Source organism: Artibeus jamaicensis, unplaced genomic scaffold, assembly GCF_021234435.1.
Source record: "Artibeus jamaicensis isolate MK-2021 breed Jamaican fruit bat unplaced genomic scaffold, CSHL_Jam_final contig_233, whole genome shotgun sequence".
Taxonomy (NCBI): domain Eukaryota; kingdom Metazoa; phylum Chordata; class Mammalia; order Chiroptera; family Phyllostomidae; genus Artibeus; species Artibeus jamaicensis.
Genome location: NW_026521486.1, coordinates 2182591 through 2200953, shown reverse-complemented (window position 1 = coordinate 2200953; position 18363 = coordinate 2182591). Strand labels below are relative to the sequence as shown.

The 18363-nt window shown below is 56.2% G+C and overlaps 1 protein-coding gene across 1 annotated transcript in view; it reads left to right on the top strand.

The window, feature by feature from the left end:
• Positions 1–17348, top strand: part of ATXN10 (ataxin 10) — a 130899-nt gene extending 113551 nt beyond the window's left edge. The window contains exons 11-12 of the mRNA XM_037160549.2: positions 15581–15768; positions 16182–17348. Of these exons, the coding sequence (XP_037016444.2) occupies positions 15581–15768; positions 16182–16184 (191 nt within the window). The 3' untranslated portion in view covers positions 16185–17348. The remainder of the gene's footprint in view (positions 1–15580; positions 15769–16181) is intronic.
• The last annotated feature ends 1015 nt before the right edge of the window (positions 17349–18363 follow it).

Here is an 18363-nt window from a genome sequence, read left to right as displayed (position 1 = left end):
TTCATCCAAATGTGTAATGATGGGCGCCCACCATGGTAAGGTCATCCAGGGTAGTCCCAGCGCCTGAGAAACCCTCTGGGCTCCGCCTACTCGTCACTCCTCCCACAAACGTGGATCCTCTTTACTGTGTCCATAGTTTTTGCCACTTACAGTTGGAATCATACATGGGTACCTTTTTCAGATCACCTCCTTTCACTTAGTGATATGCATTTAACTTTCCTCTGTGTCTTTTCACGGCTTGCCAGCTCATTTCTTTTTAGGGCCGAATGACACCCCATTGCCTGTACAGACCAAGTACAGTCGACCCTTGAATGACGCGGTGGGTGTTAGAGACGCTGACCCCCGCGCGATCAAAAGTCCCCATGTGCCTCTGGCTCCCTCAGAAACTATAACGGTCTGCTGCTGACCGATGACACAAGCGGTTGATGGGCACACATTTCGTGTGTGTTACGTACACTGCAGTTACAGTAACGTAAGTGGAGAAAAGAAAATGCCGCTGGGGAGTCTGCAGGAAGTCGCACTGACGGCCTTTACCGAAAACACCTGTGTGTCGTGGGCCGGCAGGGTCTGGCTCATGTCGCTCAGGGGTCGACTGTCCTCGTCCTTTGGAATCGCTTCCTCTAACGATGCATTTACGTTCTGCACACCTCCGCAGTTTCTCTGTAGTGTCTTGTCAGTGTTGACCTCGTATTTCAGAAGTTTTTCATCTGACATACGGATTAGACTGTGAAGTACTGTCAGAAATAGCCTGAGACTCACATGTGCGAGAGCCCTCAGACGCTGCCCCTGTGGGCCATCCTTCGATCCCAGAGAGCTGCTGCCCGCACGGAGCGTTCTGGGCTCCCCCGGAAACACGTTTGGCACACGGTTTGTCCATCACACAGAAAGCCTTCCAGTACTCGGTCACCATTCCTCCCCGCAGTCCCTGGGCGGTGCGCACTGGGCTGTGCACTGGGCCTGGCCTGTCCGGTGGGGAGTCCCTCCGTAGCTCGTGGTCATGGCAGCCCGGGGCGAAGGTTGGCCTTGGGCGGAACGGAGGCCTGACCACCTGGCGCGAAGTGCTTGCAACCGTTCCCCGCACGAGGGCTGTGCTGGCAGGGGTCGTCGGGCACATGCGCACGTCTTCACACAAAGGCAGTTGTTTGCTGGTTTTTCTTTTTGCATTTGCCTTATTAAAAATGATGACTTCTGGATATGTCTAGGGTGTTCATGACTTTTCCAAATTATGCCTTTAAAGGCGATTGCTACACAGGATTTATACTTTGTCAGACGTTGAGAGACTGGGTTGCCGGAGTTGGACACAGGGAAACGAGTTCCAGGCGACTCTGACCGATGTCAAGGTTTTGGCCTGACGTGACCTCACAGAGACTGAGCAGTGACAGGAGGGTCTGGTCAGACATCGGCGTACCACAGCCTCTTCAGCACGAGTTCCCTGGCTGGTGTGGTCTGAGCTCGTCATTCTTAGCAGGAACTGTTGTTATATCCTTTGAACCACTTATTTTTCCTAGAACCAACAGATTTTTTTAAAAAAAACAGAAAAGCCCTCTTGGGTGAGTGTTGGCACCTGTGAAGGAATGAGCTCAGGGAGTAGGTGCTCGTGACGTTCTTGTGGAGGGTGTGAAAGACTCCACGTGTTCTGCCGGGTGCCCGTGCCCTGGGCCCGTGTGGAGCCCTGGAGCCTCCAGCTGAGGGAAGAGGACGCCAGGGCTCCCAGACCAGCTGCGAATGGCACATTCAAGCTGCGAGGGATGGGAGAGAGCAGAGGTGCCCCCGATGGGCAGTGGGGCTCTGGGGGGCTCAGCCTGCAGGCAGAGCTCCAAGCTTGCATCTTGTGACAACCGAGGATTCTGAGGAATGTGGAGGAGGTGGCGGCAGCCTCCCCAGAGTGAGGCCTGGGGTAGGAGTCGGGGGAGGGAAAAGCCTGCTGCAGCTTCTGCCGCTCTTGTCTTCTGGTTTTGTGGCTTCACCTCAGTCCTTTGCTTGGATAATGGACCCAAATCCCAGAAGTGTAAAAATAGAGCCAACTTTTAGATATTCTCCCCTCCCCCACTCCACCCATCTCTGGCATGAACTCCTCCGAGACAGAGAGAGTGGGCTTTGGGCTCCGGGAGGCAGCAGGCAATGAACTCCAGCCATCCCAAGTCAGCCTGCACCCCCCCGACCCCCCACAGTGGCTCTGGGTGCCCGTGAGCCGCAACAAAGGCTGCTGGGGAGGGGACAGACCTCCCCCTCCCCCTTCCTTGTGGGGTTGACTGAGCTCTGGTGAGAACAGGCTCCGTGCTGGGCAGATCCTCACTGGGAGACAGCAGCCAAGCCAGGGCCAGATTAGGACGTTGACCAGGCCCTGCCCTGGAGACCTTTGCCGGGACTGGGGCCAGCCTCGCTTTTACAAGGGACTTGTCTACACCGAAGCTCAAGGAGCGGTGCCCTAGTCCAGGGCAGGCAGAGGGCTGTGTGTCCGGGTTCAGGGTGGGACCAGAAAGTGTCCAAGCCCTGCCCCAGTTTTTGAGAGAAACCAAAATCCATCCCAGTCAACGCTGCCTGTGCTGTTCTTCCCACCTAAAGCACCCCAGGCACGCGAAGCTCTTCCTCACTCCGGCGCTTCCTCAGGTGGATTGGGATGCTCAGGAAACCCTAGCAGGTTTCTAGAAGAGAACCACAGTGCAAGTACCGGCCTCCCCACCCTCGTGCTTCTGAGCTCCGTGGGCAGGTGCCTGGGCTGCGAGCAGGCCGCACCTCCGCACCTCCACACCTCCCGGCACCCTTCTGGAACTCCCCCTCGGCGGAGCCTGCAGAACTCGGGAGAGTTTTGAGGGGACGGGGCAGTATGTCAGCACCGGCCAGCCGACAGAGCATGGGAACTGCATTTGGCGAACCGACCCACCCTTCAAGTCTCCGTTCCATCATCCTCATCTTTCACAACTATCTGTTTGGGAATATCACGTGCATACCAGAAAGTGGAAAGAGCGTATATGTACTGTTTGCAAATAATTATAAAGTAGACATATGTACCCCACGCCCAGGTCAAACAGAAAATTCTGCCAGGCTTTGCTGAGCCCCTTCCCATCACAGCTGCTCACGAGCCCAGCTCGGGTCAGCTCGACCTGCCCTTCTGCTGTTAGCTCCACACAGCCCAGACGACGGACTGGCTTTAGGTGGCCAGTGTTGAAATGTCTGTGAATGGAGTCACGGTGTGTGTTCGTTTGTCATCGGTCATTCAAAATTACGATTGTGCGGTTCATCCAGGTCACTGCGTGTGGTTTACTGTGGCGTCCATCGTGAGAAAATTCAACACGTTTCCATTCACTCAGCTGCTGGTGGACACTCGGCTTAATCTCTGCTTTAGGGCCCCAAACTAAGGCTGCTGCAAGCATCTTTGCACTGTGCATGCACGAGAGTCTCCTTCCAGGTGTGGAGCTTCTGTGGCCTGCAGAGCTTCAGCTTTAGTCCAGATGGTGCAAGACTCCCCGGAGTCGGCTTTCCCCATTCACACTCCCGCTCGCACGCGTGGCGATTCGTTGTGCTCTGCCTTCTTGCCAGTGACTGATGCAGACTTCTAGATCTTTGCCTCTCTGACGACTATGTTGTGATGCAATTCTAACTTCTCTAATTAGTAATAAGCAAATTTTTATGTTTATTGGCCATTTGGGTTTCCTGTGTCATAAAGGAGCTATTCAATTGGTTTTTGCCTATATTTTTTAAATTGATTCGTAGGAATTCTTTTATATTCAGTATCTCAGTTCTTTGTTCATTTTTGTGTATTGATAGAGTCTTTCCCGTCCTGTGGCTTTTTTTTGCTTTTTATTTCCCTTACAGTGTTGTTTTATTATGAAGGTGTAACTCAGTAAATGCAGATGTGTGGGAACTGTCTCAGCGTGTGTGCCCCACCATGTAACCGCCTGGGTGAGGACATTCCTCCCCCGCCCCCACCCAGGACCAGTCCCCACAGCCACGCCCTGTTCTGACCTTTGTGGTGCTTTGATGAGTTTTCTCTCCCCCTGTGCTTAGTGGCTTTTGTGTCTTACAGAGACCCTGAGGTCATATGAATATTCTTCTGTGTTTTTATCTAAAAGCTTCACAGTTTGGCCTTGCCTGTGTAGATCGATAATCGATTGGAAGTTAAGGTAGAGGCTTCGCATTCTGGGGTTTCCCCTGTGGCCGTGCTGCTGTCCCCGCACTGACGGGAGCTCCCTCTCACTATGGCCACCTGTCATCAGCCCTTGTCCTGCAGGCACGCCTCCTCTCCTGGCTGTCCGCTCAGAGCGTGGCCGGTCCTGCCCGTGCTTGGTCCCGGCGTCAGTGTGCCGTCTGAATTACTCCAGCTGGGTCGTCTCGATCAGCCAGAGCACATTGTGAACGTGGGCCAGCCTTCCACGCGTTATCCTTTCCCTGTGTGGCTGGATTCCGTTCACTAGTGTCTGTGTTATTACTGCCATTCATCCGCACTGGGCTCTGTTCTAGCTGCTGGGGCGGTGTGACCAAGGACGGGCCCCCGTCTGTGGTCTCCGGTGGGCATGGCACGTGCTAGGCTTGAGGACAAGCATTGGGCCACCCGAAGGCAGGAGCCCTGACCTCATCCCCAGGAAGCCTCTCCTCTGTGCCCCCAGGAGCCTGCGACAGGCCCTCCTGGGTCTGCCCTGCCAAGGACAAGCTGTATCCGACCTCCCTGTGCTGCGGTCGTCCCCGGCACAGAGGGTGCACATCGTGACTGCTGGCCTCTCGGCATGCTGGCCTCTCTCCTTCTACCAGTACCCCAAGCTCCCTCCCCAGCCCCCACCCTGACCTGCACCCACTGCCCCGCTGCTTGGAGTCCACCTGTCTGCATGGGCCGGGTACTGCTTCCCTCCCTGTCCTGTCTCAGCCCTGTTTGTGTGAGCAAAGCCTTCCACAGCTGCACCTCACTGGGGCCCCTTTCCTTGCCTCATCTGGTCCTGTGGAGTCACAGGGCCACTGTCCTGAGAGTGTGTATTCTGGAAGATGAGACCACAGCAGCATCAGGCCTGTCCTGCAGCGGGCACTGAGCCAGTGCTGACCAAGCAGACACACACGAATGCACACGTGCACACCCTCGTGCCCCAGGCCTTCTCTCCTCGCCCTGAGTTGGAAACTGGCAAAGCGAGAATGAAGAAACTCTAAGAAATGGAGCTGTGTCCAACGAAGTCTGCGTGGGGCCCCCAGGGCCCTGCAGGAGACTGTGAGTGGGAAGATGCGGTAACAGCGCCCAGGGCCCTGGGGGCGGGGCAAGCCGCAGGGCGTGTGAGTGTGGACAACTGAGTAGGTGGTTTCGCTGGTGTAGGTGACCCAGGTTCTTTGCGCTGTCCGCACCCCACGGCCCAGCTTGCTGACCTGTGACAGTGACGACATGAGCGGGTCTGCGTGTTTAACAGTGGCAGCTGGCGTTTGCTGAGTGCCTTTCGTTCCAGGAACTGCGGTTTTACTCGCCCTTCCTGGTCTCTGTGGAATCGGTACTGTTGTGATCCCCAAGGTGGACAAGCAGGTGGAGGCTAGAAGGTTGGCTGTGAGCTGGTGAGCAGCACGAAGGGCAGTTTGACCCGGACTTTCTGGTTCCAGAGCCTGGGGACCTACCTCATCTCTGTCCCATGCCGTCAGTGGCCATGTCCACTCATGGTGTGGACGAGGTTGCTAAGGCAAAGGGAGGTGAAGTTGAGCACCCCCCAGAGGGCCCTGGTGCACCACAGCCTGCTCCGGCCCCTGGCAGGAGCCAGGTCACACCTGTGTTCCTGGGGCAGGCTGAGGGCTGTGTGCCAGGGCTGGGCAAGGCCCCAAGAAACGTCCCTCCTATCATCCTCACAGAGGACCTCAGTGAGGTTAACGTAAATTGCCCAGAGTTGTCCAGCTTATAAAATGGCAGAGTGGGAATCTGGGTCCTGGTCTGTCCCAGTCCCCAGTCTTCCTCCTGCTGCCACGGACTCCTGGTTGTCTCCAGTCCCTCCTCACGGCTACCTCAGAGAGCTCCTGACTTCCCACAGCAGCCCTTTCGTGGACCACACAGTGTTAGAACAAAACACCGACTGCTCGTTCCACCTTGAGGCCCTCCGGGTCTGGCCTTGACCTCCCTCCGCTGGCTCCTTCCTCTCCCCACACACCGTCAGCTCCAGCTGCAGGGGCTCCCCTGTCACTCCCCTTGCCGCTGCCCGTCTCAGCTGCTGTTCAGTTCAGTCACTTAGCTGCTGCTCGGCCACCCGGCTGCCTGCGTTGTCCTTGACTCGCCAGGTGACTGGTTTTTCCTACCCTGTGGGTGCTCACCCAGTGTCCCCTGCAGGGGCCACCTCAGACCCCCATGTCCAATGCCTTGTCCTCCTGTGACCGGCTCTGTCTCGGTGCCTTTTTGGGTTTGGGTCCCCTGCTGGCCTCCTGTCTAGAACGTGCATGCCACAGGGGCAGGGACCTGGCAGTCCCGTGTCCCTGGCATCGAGTGCGATGGCTCCGAGTTTGTTAAATGAGTGAGCAGCTCACGATTACATTCCCGAGAGACATTCAGATGCATGGTTAGCAGTGCTGTTTATGCCTGAGTCCCTTGCTGTAATGCCAGTGTAAGAATCAAGAAGCATACTGCTTTGGAGAGGAGCAAAAACTTGGTAAGGTGTTAGATTTTTATCAACTGAAAGAGATTGTTTTCCCCCAGAAGGGAGTCTCTGAGTAGGTTAGAAGTTTTAGAAGAGACGTGTCAGGGAGAGTGTCAGAACTGCCCGTCAGCACTGCAGCCAGCCTGGCGTTTATTTCCAGTTCACGTCGGAGCCGTCTGCACGTTACCAGCTTGTGCGGAAGGTAGTCCTGACTTCCCAGTGGACACGGCCGTGCTCTGCCCTTCACGAGTTTGAGCAAGAGGCGTAGTTGCACACTGTCTCAGCACACTGGTGACTCAGAAAGCGGAGCAGAGAGCACAAAAGGGGACTGACTGGCCACATGTTCCTGTGTTTACTCTGCTGCATGGGAGTGTCCTCGGAGGTACGCCCCTCAGCAGATCTGAGCCTGTGTGAGCCTGTGGGCTGTCCCCCTGCTCTGGGCTGCTGGCTTTCTGGGAGCAGCTGGGGCAGGGGGGCGGGAGGAGGCAGGCCAGCGTGGCTCAGGGTGACCTGCAGAGCAGGTCGTCCCCAGGTGACTGGTGACACGTGGAGGACCAGGCACCATGAGAACAGATGCTCAGGCACCGTGAGGAAGCTCCACCTCCGCCACCTGCCCTCACTGTGTGTGGGCTGCGACCTGCCCTCTGAGCCTGTGTCTCTGCGCCACTTGGCTGTGCCTGATTGATGGTGGTGTCCATGTGTGCGGCCAGCACACTCTTCTGTAATACAGGTGGGGTTATGTGCTTCCTTACTCCCAATTTTAAATGCATGTTGGATTATTTACCAGCCACTTCCAAAGGTGTTTTGCAGAGGGTGTCACTCTAACTGGGATCTGGAAGCTCATTTTGTGCTTTGGGGTTTCTCCATTGAGAAAGGGACCCTGTTTTCAGTACCACGAGCGCTCCCATTCCTCTCGCTGACTTGTAAGCACAGCGCAGGAGCCGGCTGTCCCGCTTGCTGGGGAATGGCCTGCCCTCCTCCCATCTGGTCCCTAGGAGGCTTAGCACAGTGTGGCTCCTTGCCGAGGGGACACGGGCTGGATCCTGTGTCCACACCCTGGCTCAGCCATGCAGTGTTGGGTCCCCCAGGGTGGCCTGTTGGCCTCCTGTGTCTTGGGCAGCTTATTACCTGACAGTGTTTTATGCCTCAGAGCAGAGTCCTCCCTGAACTCCTCCCCGGCAGAAGAGCTTGGGCTTCCCCAGTGTCTCTCCCAACTTCATAAATTGCTTTGTCATCAGGAGGTAGTGACCTCGGGTTCCCTCACACCGAGCAGCCCCTCCAGCAGTGGCCCTGGGGCAGGAACCCAGGCACCGGCAGTGTTGCTTTCTTCTGACATTGACCGTGTCCGAGCCCCTCTTAGGACAGCTCCCCTGCGGCCTGAAGGCTGCGTTGTGTAGCTCCGGGCATCTGCACACGCTCATCAAACAAGGCCACACGGCGCAGACTTCCGAGAACTGCGCGTGCCACCCCCGTCCAAGGAGGCGGCCGCCTGGCGTGCAGGGGCACTCACCCAGCAGATATGTAAGGCCCCCACCTGTGTGTGGGGGGAATGAGGATGAGGAGTCCCTGCACACGGACGAGCACATGCTCTGTGGAGGAGGCAGGGGGTTATGCAGCCAGTGGAGTGACAGGTGGCACAAGGGGGTCACGGGGAGATGGACGGCCGATGTGACGGGCTGAGAAGGGTCGCTTCTCTGCCCGTTGTGTCTGCTCCAAGCGGCCTGTGCCAGGTGCCCACCACACGCTATGTGCAGTGACATTGGAGAGCTGCCCCAAGTACAAATGGAACTACTTGGTGGCCCCCAAGCCTTTAGTGTGGTTCAAGTTAGAAGTGGTATTGGCTGTTTCTGCTCCTGAAACCTGTTCTGTGACACGGGTGCCAGGCTGCGACTGTGTTGTACCACGCTGTGCTTTTAAGTGGTTCGCAAAACCCTTCCAGAACGTGGGTGGACGAAATTAGTTTCTGTGCTGTAGGATCCTTTACCAGCTGAACCTGCGAGGGCGGCCCTTGCTTGGCCACAGCGGCTTCAGGAGTGGGCGTGTGTGCGGTGGCCAGGCAGGGCGGCACCCCTGCCCATTACTTCACTGCCGGCTGGCGGGCCCGAGGGTCGCGGTGACAGCAGCACCCTGTTCTGCCCTGAACAGATGGGATGCGTGACCTCTGCACATCTGGGGCTCATAAAGGGCTCGCACGCACAGCCGGGGCGGAGGCCTTTGGTTCCAGTCTTCTCTGTGGTCCTCCCGTGCCTGTGAGATGAGACTGAGGAAGTGGGGGCCTGGGGAGACTGAAAACTGGCTCAGGCTCCCAGGAGCAGGGGGCCCGCCACGTCCTGAGTAGCTGATCTCACCCTTTAAAAGTGTCAGTTTATGGGAAGGAAGTTGTGGTGACCGAGGGCAGTGATATGGCCGTCGTCTCAAAGTCATTAATGAAGCGCGGCCTGTACACGGAGGTGAAGTTTCCCTGGCCGATGCTTCCCCAGGTCTGGCAAAGTGCAGCAAGGCCAGCACTGTGCCTTGTGACAGTCCTTGGACGTCCCAGCTGTTCAGAGAGTTGGAGGCCAGAGACATGGCTGAGGCTGCTTCAGAAGGAGCTGTGTTTCCATGGCGACTTTCCCTCTATCGAGACAGAAGTGTGTTCCTGTAACACACTAGGTACTAGTTTTGTTTTATAGTTTTCAAACTGTGACCTGTAATTTACAAATCTGGTCATTATTTGCCCCCCTACCTTCTCCTATTAGTATTTTTTTTTACCACTTTCAGTATTAGCAGTTAGCCATTTTGGCAGATTAGAGGGGCCACACATTTATCTGTGATTGCCGTTGAAACAGGGCATGTCTGCGCGGCACGGAGACACTCGAACCCCAGATGCTCCTTGGATTTAAACACAGAGACGCGGAGGGAAGGCAGACCCCAGAGAGGCAGCAGTCTGCAGAAGGAAGAGGGGGCCCGGCGGGTGGCGTGCGCGTGCAACTCGCTGACAAGGGGCGGGCACAGAGTCTGCGTGGGGTTGCCTTCCGCCTGAATGTTCTGATGGAGAGGAGTGCAGTCCAGCCGAACGGCATACAGGAGAGCTGGAAGCAAAGGGTAATTGTAACCGAAGAAAGCAGAGGCGACATGAACTTCGCAATGGAGTGCCTCTTAACATCTGGAGATAGAGCTAACCTACCCAAGAAAAATGCGTGGCTCTTTGTAAAGGAAGACGAACAGTGCCGTCCAGGTGTCTCTCCCCCCCGGACCTCTCTCACCTGCCCACCTGCCCACTTTCGCTCTCACACAGAAGTCACCGCCCGCCCCACCCCCCACACACAGCATGGCACTTTCTTCCCCTTCGGGCTGGGAGCTCCGTCTGCAGCTTGCTCCATGGTCGTGATGGGTCCTCCTCCCCCAGGGGCAGAGCCTCGAGAAGCCTGGGCATCCCTGGGCAGCAGGGGGTGGGGCGCCCTGTAAATGCTTTACAAGCAGGCAGGACTTCCACAGATGGGGTCCCCGGCACCCTCTGCCAGGGGTGGCAGAGCTGCGTCCTGTGGGCAGGGGAGGAATCTGCCTGTTCGTGTCACACACTGCATGTTTTCCTGGCTGATGGAAGCAGGCCTGCCCGGAAGAGCACTGGCTTTGAGCAACATGAGGCATTTACAGGACCGTTTAAAAACGGAACCACCCAGTGCTCTGAGGACTCCGCCACCTTATCGCGGTCTGGGGGGGGCATGTGCTGAACGGTCCCGCAGTCTCACCATGTCTGGGGAGACACCGGGTTAGATGGGGCATCCCCGAGCACCCTGGTCCACAGGGGGGCCTTGCTGTGGACGGCTCTGCCGCACGCCCTGGGCCTGCTAGATGGCAGGCGTTGGAAAGTGAGGTGGGATGTGAGTCCCTTGCCATAAGTGGGTGTGCTGTCAAAAAGTAATTTTTTGCCCTGGCTGGTGTAGCTCAGTGGATTGAGCTCGGGCCTGCGAACCAGACAATCGCGGTTCGATTCCCAGTCAGGGCACATGCCTGCAGGCCAGTTCCAAGCAGGGGACCCACAAAAGGCAACCATGCATTGATGTTTCTCTCCCTCTCTCCTTCCCTTCCCCTCTAAAGATAAATAAATAAAATATTTTTTAAAAAAGTAAATTTTTAAGTCCATCCTGGAAGCAAAAACTACATATAGCTGTTATATACAGTGTCTATACTTGCTGTATATACATCATGCATGTTAAATATAGACACAGCATATACCTACAGATATGTAAAGCATTCCATACAGATATTACATGTAGTATACACACACACATATCCCGAAAAGTCAGTAAAATCTTTTAACATACTTGGTTTTTATTTCATTTAAATAATATATTGTTATCAGTGATAGTACTTTCAATAAGCTCACTCATTCAGCGGATGCTCATTGATGCCTCTGTGTTTCAGGCCAGAGGTTGGCAGGCGCTTTCTGTGAAGGTCAAAACCCAGTGACCTTTTTCTGGCTCTGGTGATAGTGCTGTCTCTGTAGCCATCACAGCGCGAGGTGGCCACAGATGAGACGTGAATGCACGCGTGTGACTCTGTGCCGATAAAACTTTGTCATGACACTGACGTTTGAGTTTCAAGTAACTTGAATGTGTCATGAAGTGGTGTTCTTATGATTTTTTTCCCCAACCATTTAAAAATACAAAATCTTTTAAACTTGGAGCCATTCAAAACCTCAGGGCACAATTACCTGTTCTCAGCGGTCTGCTAGACACCCAGATAGAGGTGACCGCAGCAGAGTCCCGGTCATTGCGGGGCCGGCCTTCTGGGGATTTGCAGCGAGGGCCGCGGGCACCGGGGCCGAGAGAGAGAGAGGGGGGGGCGTTCTTCGTGGTGAGATGGCTCTCCCTTGTCACACAGCGCTAGTCCAGTGTTGGACCTCAGCCAACTTTGCTTTAAAAGTGCCTGTGGCACATACCCCTGCCAGCTGGGACCACCCTTGTCCTGAGGTTGTTTTCTGGGTCATGTTGTCTCCTGGCCTCCGTTTTCCTGCCCTGCTGACACCTCGTGACCTCACTTGTTCCAGGCCCCAGGCCTCGGTGCTGTGCTGGGTCTCTGGGTCGCTCTGCACAACTGCTTGGATCCGAGAACAGCTTCTCACCGTGGCTTTCCCAGGCAAAGCGGTCCCTGCCACTGTCGCCACAAACACTGTGGCCGGGTTCGAGCCACCAGAACGCTGTGGAAGATATGGGCAGCCCTCGGTTCTTCATAGGCCCTTGCTCTTGGGCAGGTGGCAGGGTCCCTTCAAGGCCGTGTGTGACCACCAGGCTCATGCCTTCTGTTTGCAGTAGCTACGGCAACCCCGGAAGCTCTCTTTCTAAAGCTGAGCACACAAGAAAGCACTTCACTCGCCGGTAGGATTTGAGCCTCGAGAGACGTTTAATTGTCTTCCCCACTCCTTCTTTCTGTCTCTTTGGAGAGGGGACACAGGGCAGTGTGAACATTAACTGGGACTCACTTTCATTTCCCTCGTGACACTGGAGCCCTCCTGGGTCGGCAGGGCAGCCCTTGCGCAGCTTCCCGCTGGATCCCCGGGGGCACGTGCATGTTCGTGCACCGGGCTTGTGCCTCAGCCGGGCCACCGGGGCCCGAGCTCACGCTCCTCTTCTCATTTCCTCCGTGGACAGTCTGAAAGCTTTGTTTTTAAATTACAGCGAACTCGGAGGCCCTGAATGGTAGTTCCAAAGTGTTCTCGCTGGAGAGCGGGATGAGTTAGGGGGCCTGCATGTGGCGTTATTTCATAGACAGATGACAGCACCCCAAAACCAGGCTGCTCACAGCGGGGAGAGGCACGCAGGACTCGGGCTGAGGGACCCTCCCCTGAGCGGACGTGAGGTTAATCTCACTTGTGTGAGAATGCAGAACACATTTCGGTGAAGAGTGTCGAGGCTTTTGCTGTTGTTCTTGTGTTATTTCTGGTTTTTGAGGGGCCTCTTGCTCCCTCACCTGTGCAGGTCTCCCTCTGAGAGCCAGGTTCAGAAGGGGACAAAACCGCCTCCTCTGCAGTGGCTCCCATGCTCCCTCTGCTCAGTCGCCTGCTGGGCCCCTGCCAAGAACCGCTCCTTGTGACATCTCGGACCCGCATTTTGTCCCCGCAGGCGCACCGGCCTGAGCCCACCATCGCCCCGGCGAGCCGCCTGGCCACGTGCAGCTCCAACGTCAGGGGCTCCTCGTGCGTCTCATTCTCTCTGTGCTCCTCCCTCCCGTGGGTCAGATGGGGGGGTGTCAGGGTGTCAACAGAAATTAGCCACCAAACCCTTTAAGCGGGAGGAGCTGTTAAAATAATGTAACTAACAGTATTTCACAGTGTCCTCACTGCCTCCCCGGAGGAGCGTGACCAAACTCCACACTGTCACCCGTCTGCATGGGACTCCCCTGGGGCTTGTTGTCATGGGCCTTGTATTCACACAGCCCAGCTTCCTCACCTGGCGACCCATTTGCACTGGTTCACTTTCACGGCCCCGCCCCACGGTGAGTGGGAGACAGCATGCCCCCATCCGATGTCCGATGTGCCACAGACACTTGCCAGCACTGTCCTTGGGCAGGGGACAGAGAGGCAAACAGGAGGAGTTTGCAGGGTGTCAGGGCAGGCGGGAACAGACGACCCAGTCTGTGTCAGGAATGAGACCAGGTGCTGGCGGGGAGGCGCCAGTGAGGTGCCGCTCCTGCCCCGGCGCAGGTAGGCACAGTGCAGTGGGGCCTGCGAGAGAGCTCTGGAAACACAGCACCCCTGTGCCTCCCAAGCTGGGGTCCTGGGGCAGCCAGGGTGGGGTCGGGGAGGCTTCCAGGGGAGAGGATGGGGCAGAGGGAGGCGGGGCACACCCCAGGTCTGGACTACACGCAGGGCCGAGACATTGCTGGAGCCTGAGACGTGAAGGGCAGCAGCAGGAGAGGAACGCTGGGGCCCTGTGGGGGCTCTTGTTTGCCCTGTGGCAGACTGATTGTCTGAAGAGGTGGGCGGTCCTCTGTCCTCTGACCTCGGTCCTGATTTTGGAGCCTACCGGCCCTGCACTCATCCACGGCTCTCAGCCATGGAGGGAACCCGGTTTTCCCACATCCAAGGGTAGTCTCGGTGAACGGCCAGGAAGCTTTGGGGAGAAGCCGCTGCTCCCAGCCCCCAGCAGTGGAGAGTGCTGCACGCGAGCGGCAGCTGCCAGCTCCGCGTGCACTTTCTTGCCTGAACTTCCCCCTTTTCAGACGCTCCTACGGGCAGATCTCATGAATTTGTATAGTGACGACTTCCCTGGACGAGAAACTGGGTGCAGCAAGTGACCCAGTGAGCAGAAGCTCACAGCTTGGGAGTGCCTGTCACCCAGGACTACCAGGTCTGTTCTCCGCACTGGCACAGCGTGTGAGTTGGGTGACTGTGGGGGAGGGGCAAACTCACACTTACAAAGGACCTGGGCTTTATAGCAAAAGGATACCAGTAAAGGGCAAAATGAGAACATTTTCCCCACCGAAGGGGATAATTAATTACAGAATCAGCATCGGCGGCACCCGCAATGCTTGTCCTGTGTCATCTGGGAAGAGTCAGTCATTTATACCCACAGCGGTTCCAATTCTGAATCCCCAGAGACCAGTGAGTGGGTCTTTCACGCAGCAGAGTTTTGCTGCTGGTCCCGTTCGTGTGGCCCAAGGCCCCCTGGAGGAGCTAGAAATGGCCAGCAGCCAGGGCTGGTGCGGCACTGACTGGTTGACCAGGGAAGGGGGTGCGGGGGGGGGGGGACACCCCACCTGCCCAGGGCCGGATGGGAGCCAGCTTGGGTGTGCCAGAGGGGTGAACACAGCAACCTCGCAGACCCCAGGAGGCTGCTCGTGTGCTCTGCGTTTCATTTGTCTGACTTCAGGGATGGGCTCATCTTTTACCGGTTCCTTTGAGGTTCTTGAACTCGGGAACCTGTCCGACTCACTCTCTTTCCCAGGCCCTTTCATCAGGAGCCACAGACTTGTGTGCACACAGACGCCTTTCTCTGCTTCCTACATCTAACAGGTTGGGGCCCCTGGGAGCCAGCACGGGGTCCGAATCAGCTTTCCAGCTTAAGGGCCTTGTGGGGACACAAGTGAGCCAGTTCTGGCATCGGGACAGGACTGTTATTCCTGCCACCCCCATCCAATCCAGGGGAGGAGGCTGCTCTTCAGGAAAGCTGTTCATTCCCCCCAAAGTGCTTTGCCATCCCCTGTAGACCAACAGGGGGCCAGGCCCACTGCTGTTGGCGTGTCCTGTGTGCCCCTGCATCTGACCCTGGAGGTGTCCCCACAGCAGCTTTGTCCCGTCCTCGACAGACACTGCAGAGAGCAGGTTGCCGTGCTCTTGGTGACTGAATCGAAGACCTCCGTCAACAGCGCAGCGGTTCTGTCTTGCTCAGGAGCCCCTCCTGCCTGCTGTGCAGGGCACTGTGCAGAGCAGTTAGACTTAGGGCTGGGCCACGGCGAGATGAGAGCTCAGGGTTCAGACCGAACAGCCAACCCCTGAAAGGCCTCCCAGCTTCATCTTTGGAGGAGCGAGGGGGATTCCACGGGCTGCCTAGGAAACAGTGCTTGTTTATTGTACAAAGGGGCTTCCTTTAAGTGAGGCGGTTTTCTCATCTGATTCTGACCTGGCGTCTCACTGACTAATTCTGTGATGTTCTTATTCTTCCCCTGGGGATTCTATCGATGACCTGAGTGTGTTTGTGTGTGCACACGTGTGCACATGCTGGTGTGTCTCAACTGCAGCTGCGGCTGCTCTGATCCTTTGCTTCCTTGTCTAGTTGTCCACACGTCCGGACATGGCACCTGTGTGCTGCTGGCCCTCACACACACTGGACACACATGTGCACACTTGCAGCACACTGCTTGAAGTGTATTTCCCGCTCCGGATGCGTGGTATGCGCACAGCCCTGGGGAAGGCTGCGCCGGGTCTGGGTTTCTGAGTGGCTGCCTGCCCTCTGCCCTGTGCAGCTGTGCTCACGGGAGTGTCCAAGGCCTGTTCCTTCACTCCGCTCCAGTTCTGACCCAGTGGGTGGTGTATGCCATCCGGAACCTCACGGAAGACAATAGCCAGAACCAGGATCTGATTGCCAAGATGGAGGAACAGGGGCTGGCTGACACGTCCCTCCTGAAGAAGATGGGCTTTAAAGTGGAGAAGAGGGGTGACAAGCTGGTCCTGAGAGCTACCGGCGACGGCCCTCCATCGGTGAGTGCCACCTCCGGAGGCTCCCACCTCCCAGGACCCTAGGCTTGGCCAGGTCCCCTCCGAGACGCGGGTGGGGGTGGCGCCTCCTGGCCCAGCAGAGGCAGCCCCGTTCAGTGCCCATTGGTTTCTTTCAGGCTTTGTGCTGCCACTTTTTTAAAGAGTTAAAACTTCAAACTGGGCCTGAAAGAGAAATATAAAAAGCACATCAAACATTTTTGTGTAGTCTAAAAGTTCTGACGGGAACGAGATTTTCTTGAAAAGATGGCTGACGTTGATTCTGATGGAACAGAACGCAAAGCTCCCGGCTCTGCGCCCACTGTCGGGCCCGACCCGGTTGCGGGTCTCTCTGTTTCCTTTGGCGATTCTTGGAAGTGGACATTATATGTGTGATTTTGTTTCTTCTTTCTTCTCAGTGAGTGAACTCTGCATCCACGGGTCTAAAGTTTTGGAGTCTTTTCCTGGATTTTTCATCCTCGGCAGCATGTGAAATTGCAAGTGTTTGAAGATCAAGTACAAATTCAGGGACTCACAATGCTTCTAGACACTAGAGTTAAATGTGTTTAAACTTAAAAGTGAAAGTGTGTGAGTGTTCTCTTGTCCCTCTGCTTTAAAAATGTAGCTGTACGTCCCAGACTGTACCGCTGTGGAGGCCGCCCCGACCTGGCGGAGGCGCAGGCGTTTGCTGGGGTCCCGTTCGCTCCTCCGGACGCGAGGCCGCCTCGCTCCTTTTGTTTTCCTCTTCCCACTGCCTTTCCCGAGCTCGCGGGCAGCTGAGGGAGTTCTCACCGTGATTAACTCTCACTGCCTCCTTTCACGCTCCGCCTGTCCAAAGCATGACAAGACTCATTTCCAGTTGATTAATTCCAGAGATGCTAGAGAGTGGCGCTCACTCCCTGTTCGGTGTAGGTGCTGGGCTGTGTCGTCACCGAGCCCTGTCCCTTTGGAGTTTTGCAGGGAGTCAGAGGACATGGGGGCCATTAACTCTTTTCATTCCACATCATCCTAGAAACAGACTTGTTAAAACCCATCCTGTTTGAAAGCGCCTGCCTGCCCGCATTGCCCACCTGCGTGCCTCCACGAGGGGCAGGCGGCCGGGTGGTCGGCACTGAGTGCGGGCCCCAGATCGAAGGCACACGGGTGGCTTCTGTTTAAAAAGCACCTGTCCCGTAGAGGCCGCCGCCCCGTCACTGGGATTGCAGAGGTAGTTTGGGGAGCGGGAATTTGTGTGACCTAGATGGTCCGTGTGTCTTAGTCTCTGCGCACACACTCACATTGGAAGTGGGACGGGATGCCGGGAGCCAGGCCATTAATGCCAGCCAGACGTCTTGGGGTTCGTGCTGTGAACGCCCAACACAGCTGATCTCCTCGACCAGCCAGGTTACGGACTCACCCCCGGAGGTTTTGCACAGTGTGTGTTGAATCTTCAACATAAAAACAGCAAAGAGCCAGTCAGACATTTTCCAAAAATACTGGGTGTCCAAAGTAAAGTGCTGCCAAGTCTCTCATGGCCATCCTGAAATCGCTCTGTACAAATGACCCTAGCATGTTAAGATGGAAATAAACGTGTCCCTTCCACTGTGCTGTCTCGTGTGCTCTGTGGAGTTTGAAGGGATGTGGTCCCCTGCGAACAACACTGTCTCTCATTTCGCACGTTGCACAGTGAAGAAGCTGCTGCAGAATTGGAAATGCACAAGGAAGTCCCCTCTGGGACACAAAGAGTTAAAGCCCTAGTCTCTCAGTAGAGTCCTGGCCCAAGGGGAAAACAGTGGGAGTTCCTTTTCCCTTTTCACCAGTCAGCAACAGAGGCTTCTTTCTCCTGCTCAGTGGATGTGTGCACACCAGTGGGACCGCACAAACAGGTCAGCAGAAGCCGCATAACAACAAACACATAAATAAAAGGGAGCCCGTGGGAAGGGAGAATGGGCAGGAGCGGCTGTGTGTGTGCTGAACAGGCCTGCAGGGCTGGCCCGGGAACGTGCTGAGGACTGCATTGTGGCTGCCCCAGGGTGCTGGGCAGATTAATTCAGGGCTCAGCCGAGGGGCTTCCCTGGTCCCCCTCCCCCACCCCACCAGCTATGGGACTGAGCTTCCAAGGGCCTTGTTTTATGTGCTGCAGAGGATTAAGTCACTGCCCTAGCCAGTCCTCCAGGAGGAGGAGGAGGCAGGCCTGCCTGGCAAAGCGTGCACAGAGACACCTGCTCACTACTCAGGGCCTGGCCTGCCTCGTTCTGAAGGCCTCGGGGGAGGCTCTGCCTGACTCGGAGGCCGCGTGTCTGCAGGCGCTTTTTAAATCCCCTGACAGTGGGTGCTGGTACTTCAAAGATGTTTGCTCCCACAGTTTTAGACTGTGCTGTTGAACTTGTCGTTTGTGTGTGCACATAAGTATATACTAATACATCTCATGGGTTTGGTGTTCTTCAGGGACACTGGTACAGAGATGCACGTTTCTGTGCAGCAGCGTGTGCGTCTGACAGCGGGGCTTCGCCCTCTGCTCAGAGATCTCCAGTTCGCAAAGTGGGGTGGAGAGAAATGATGGCGGTTGTCTGGGCCACCAGTTAGTGAACTTGAAATCAGAATTGAATCACGTGTCCGCGC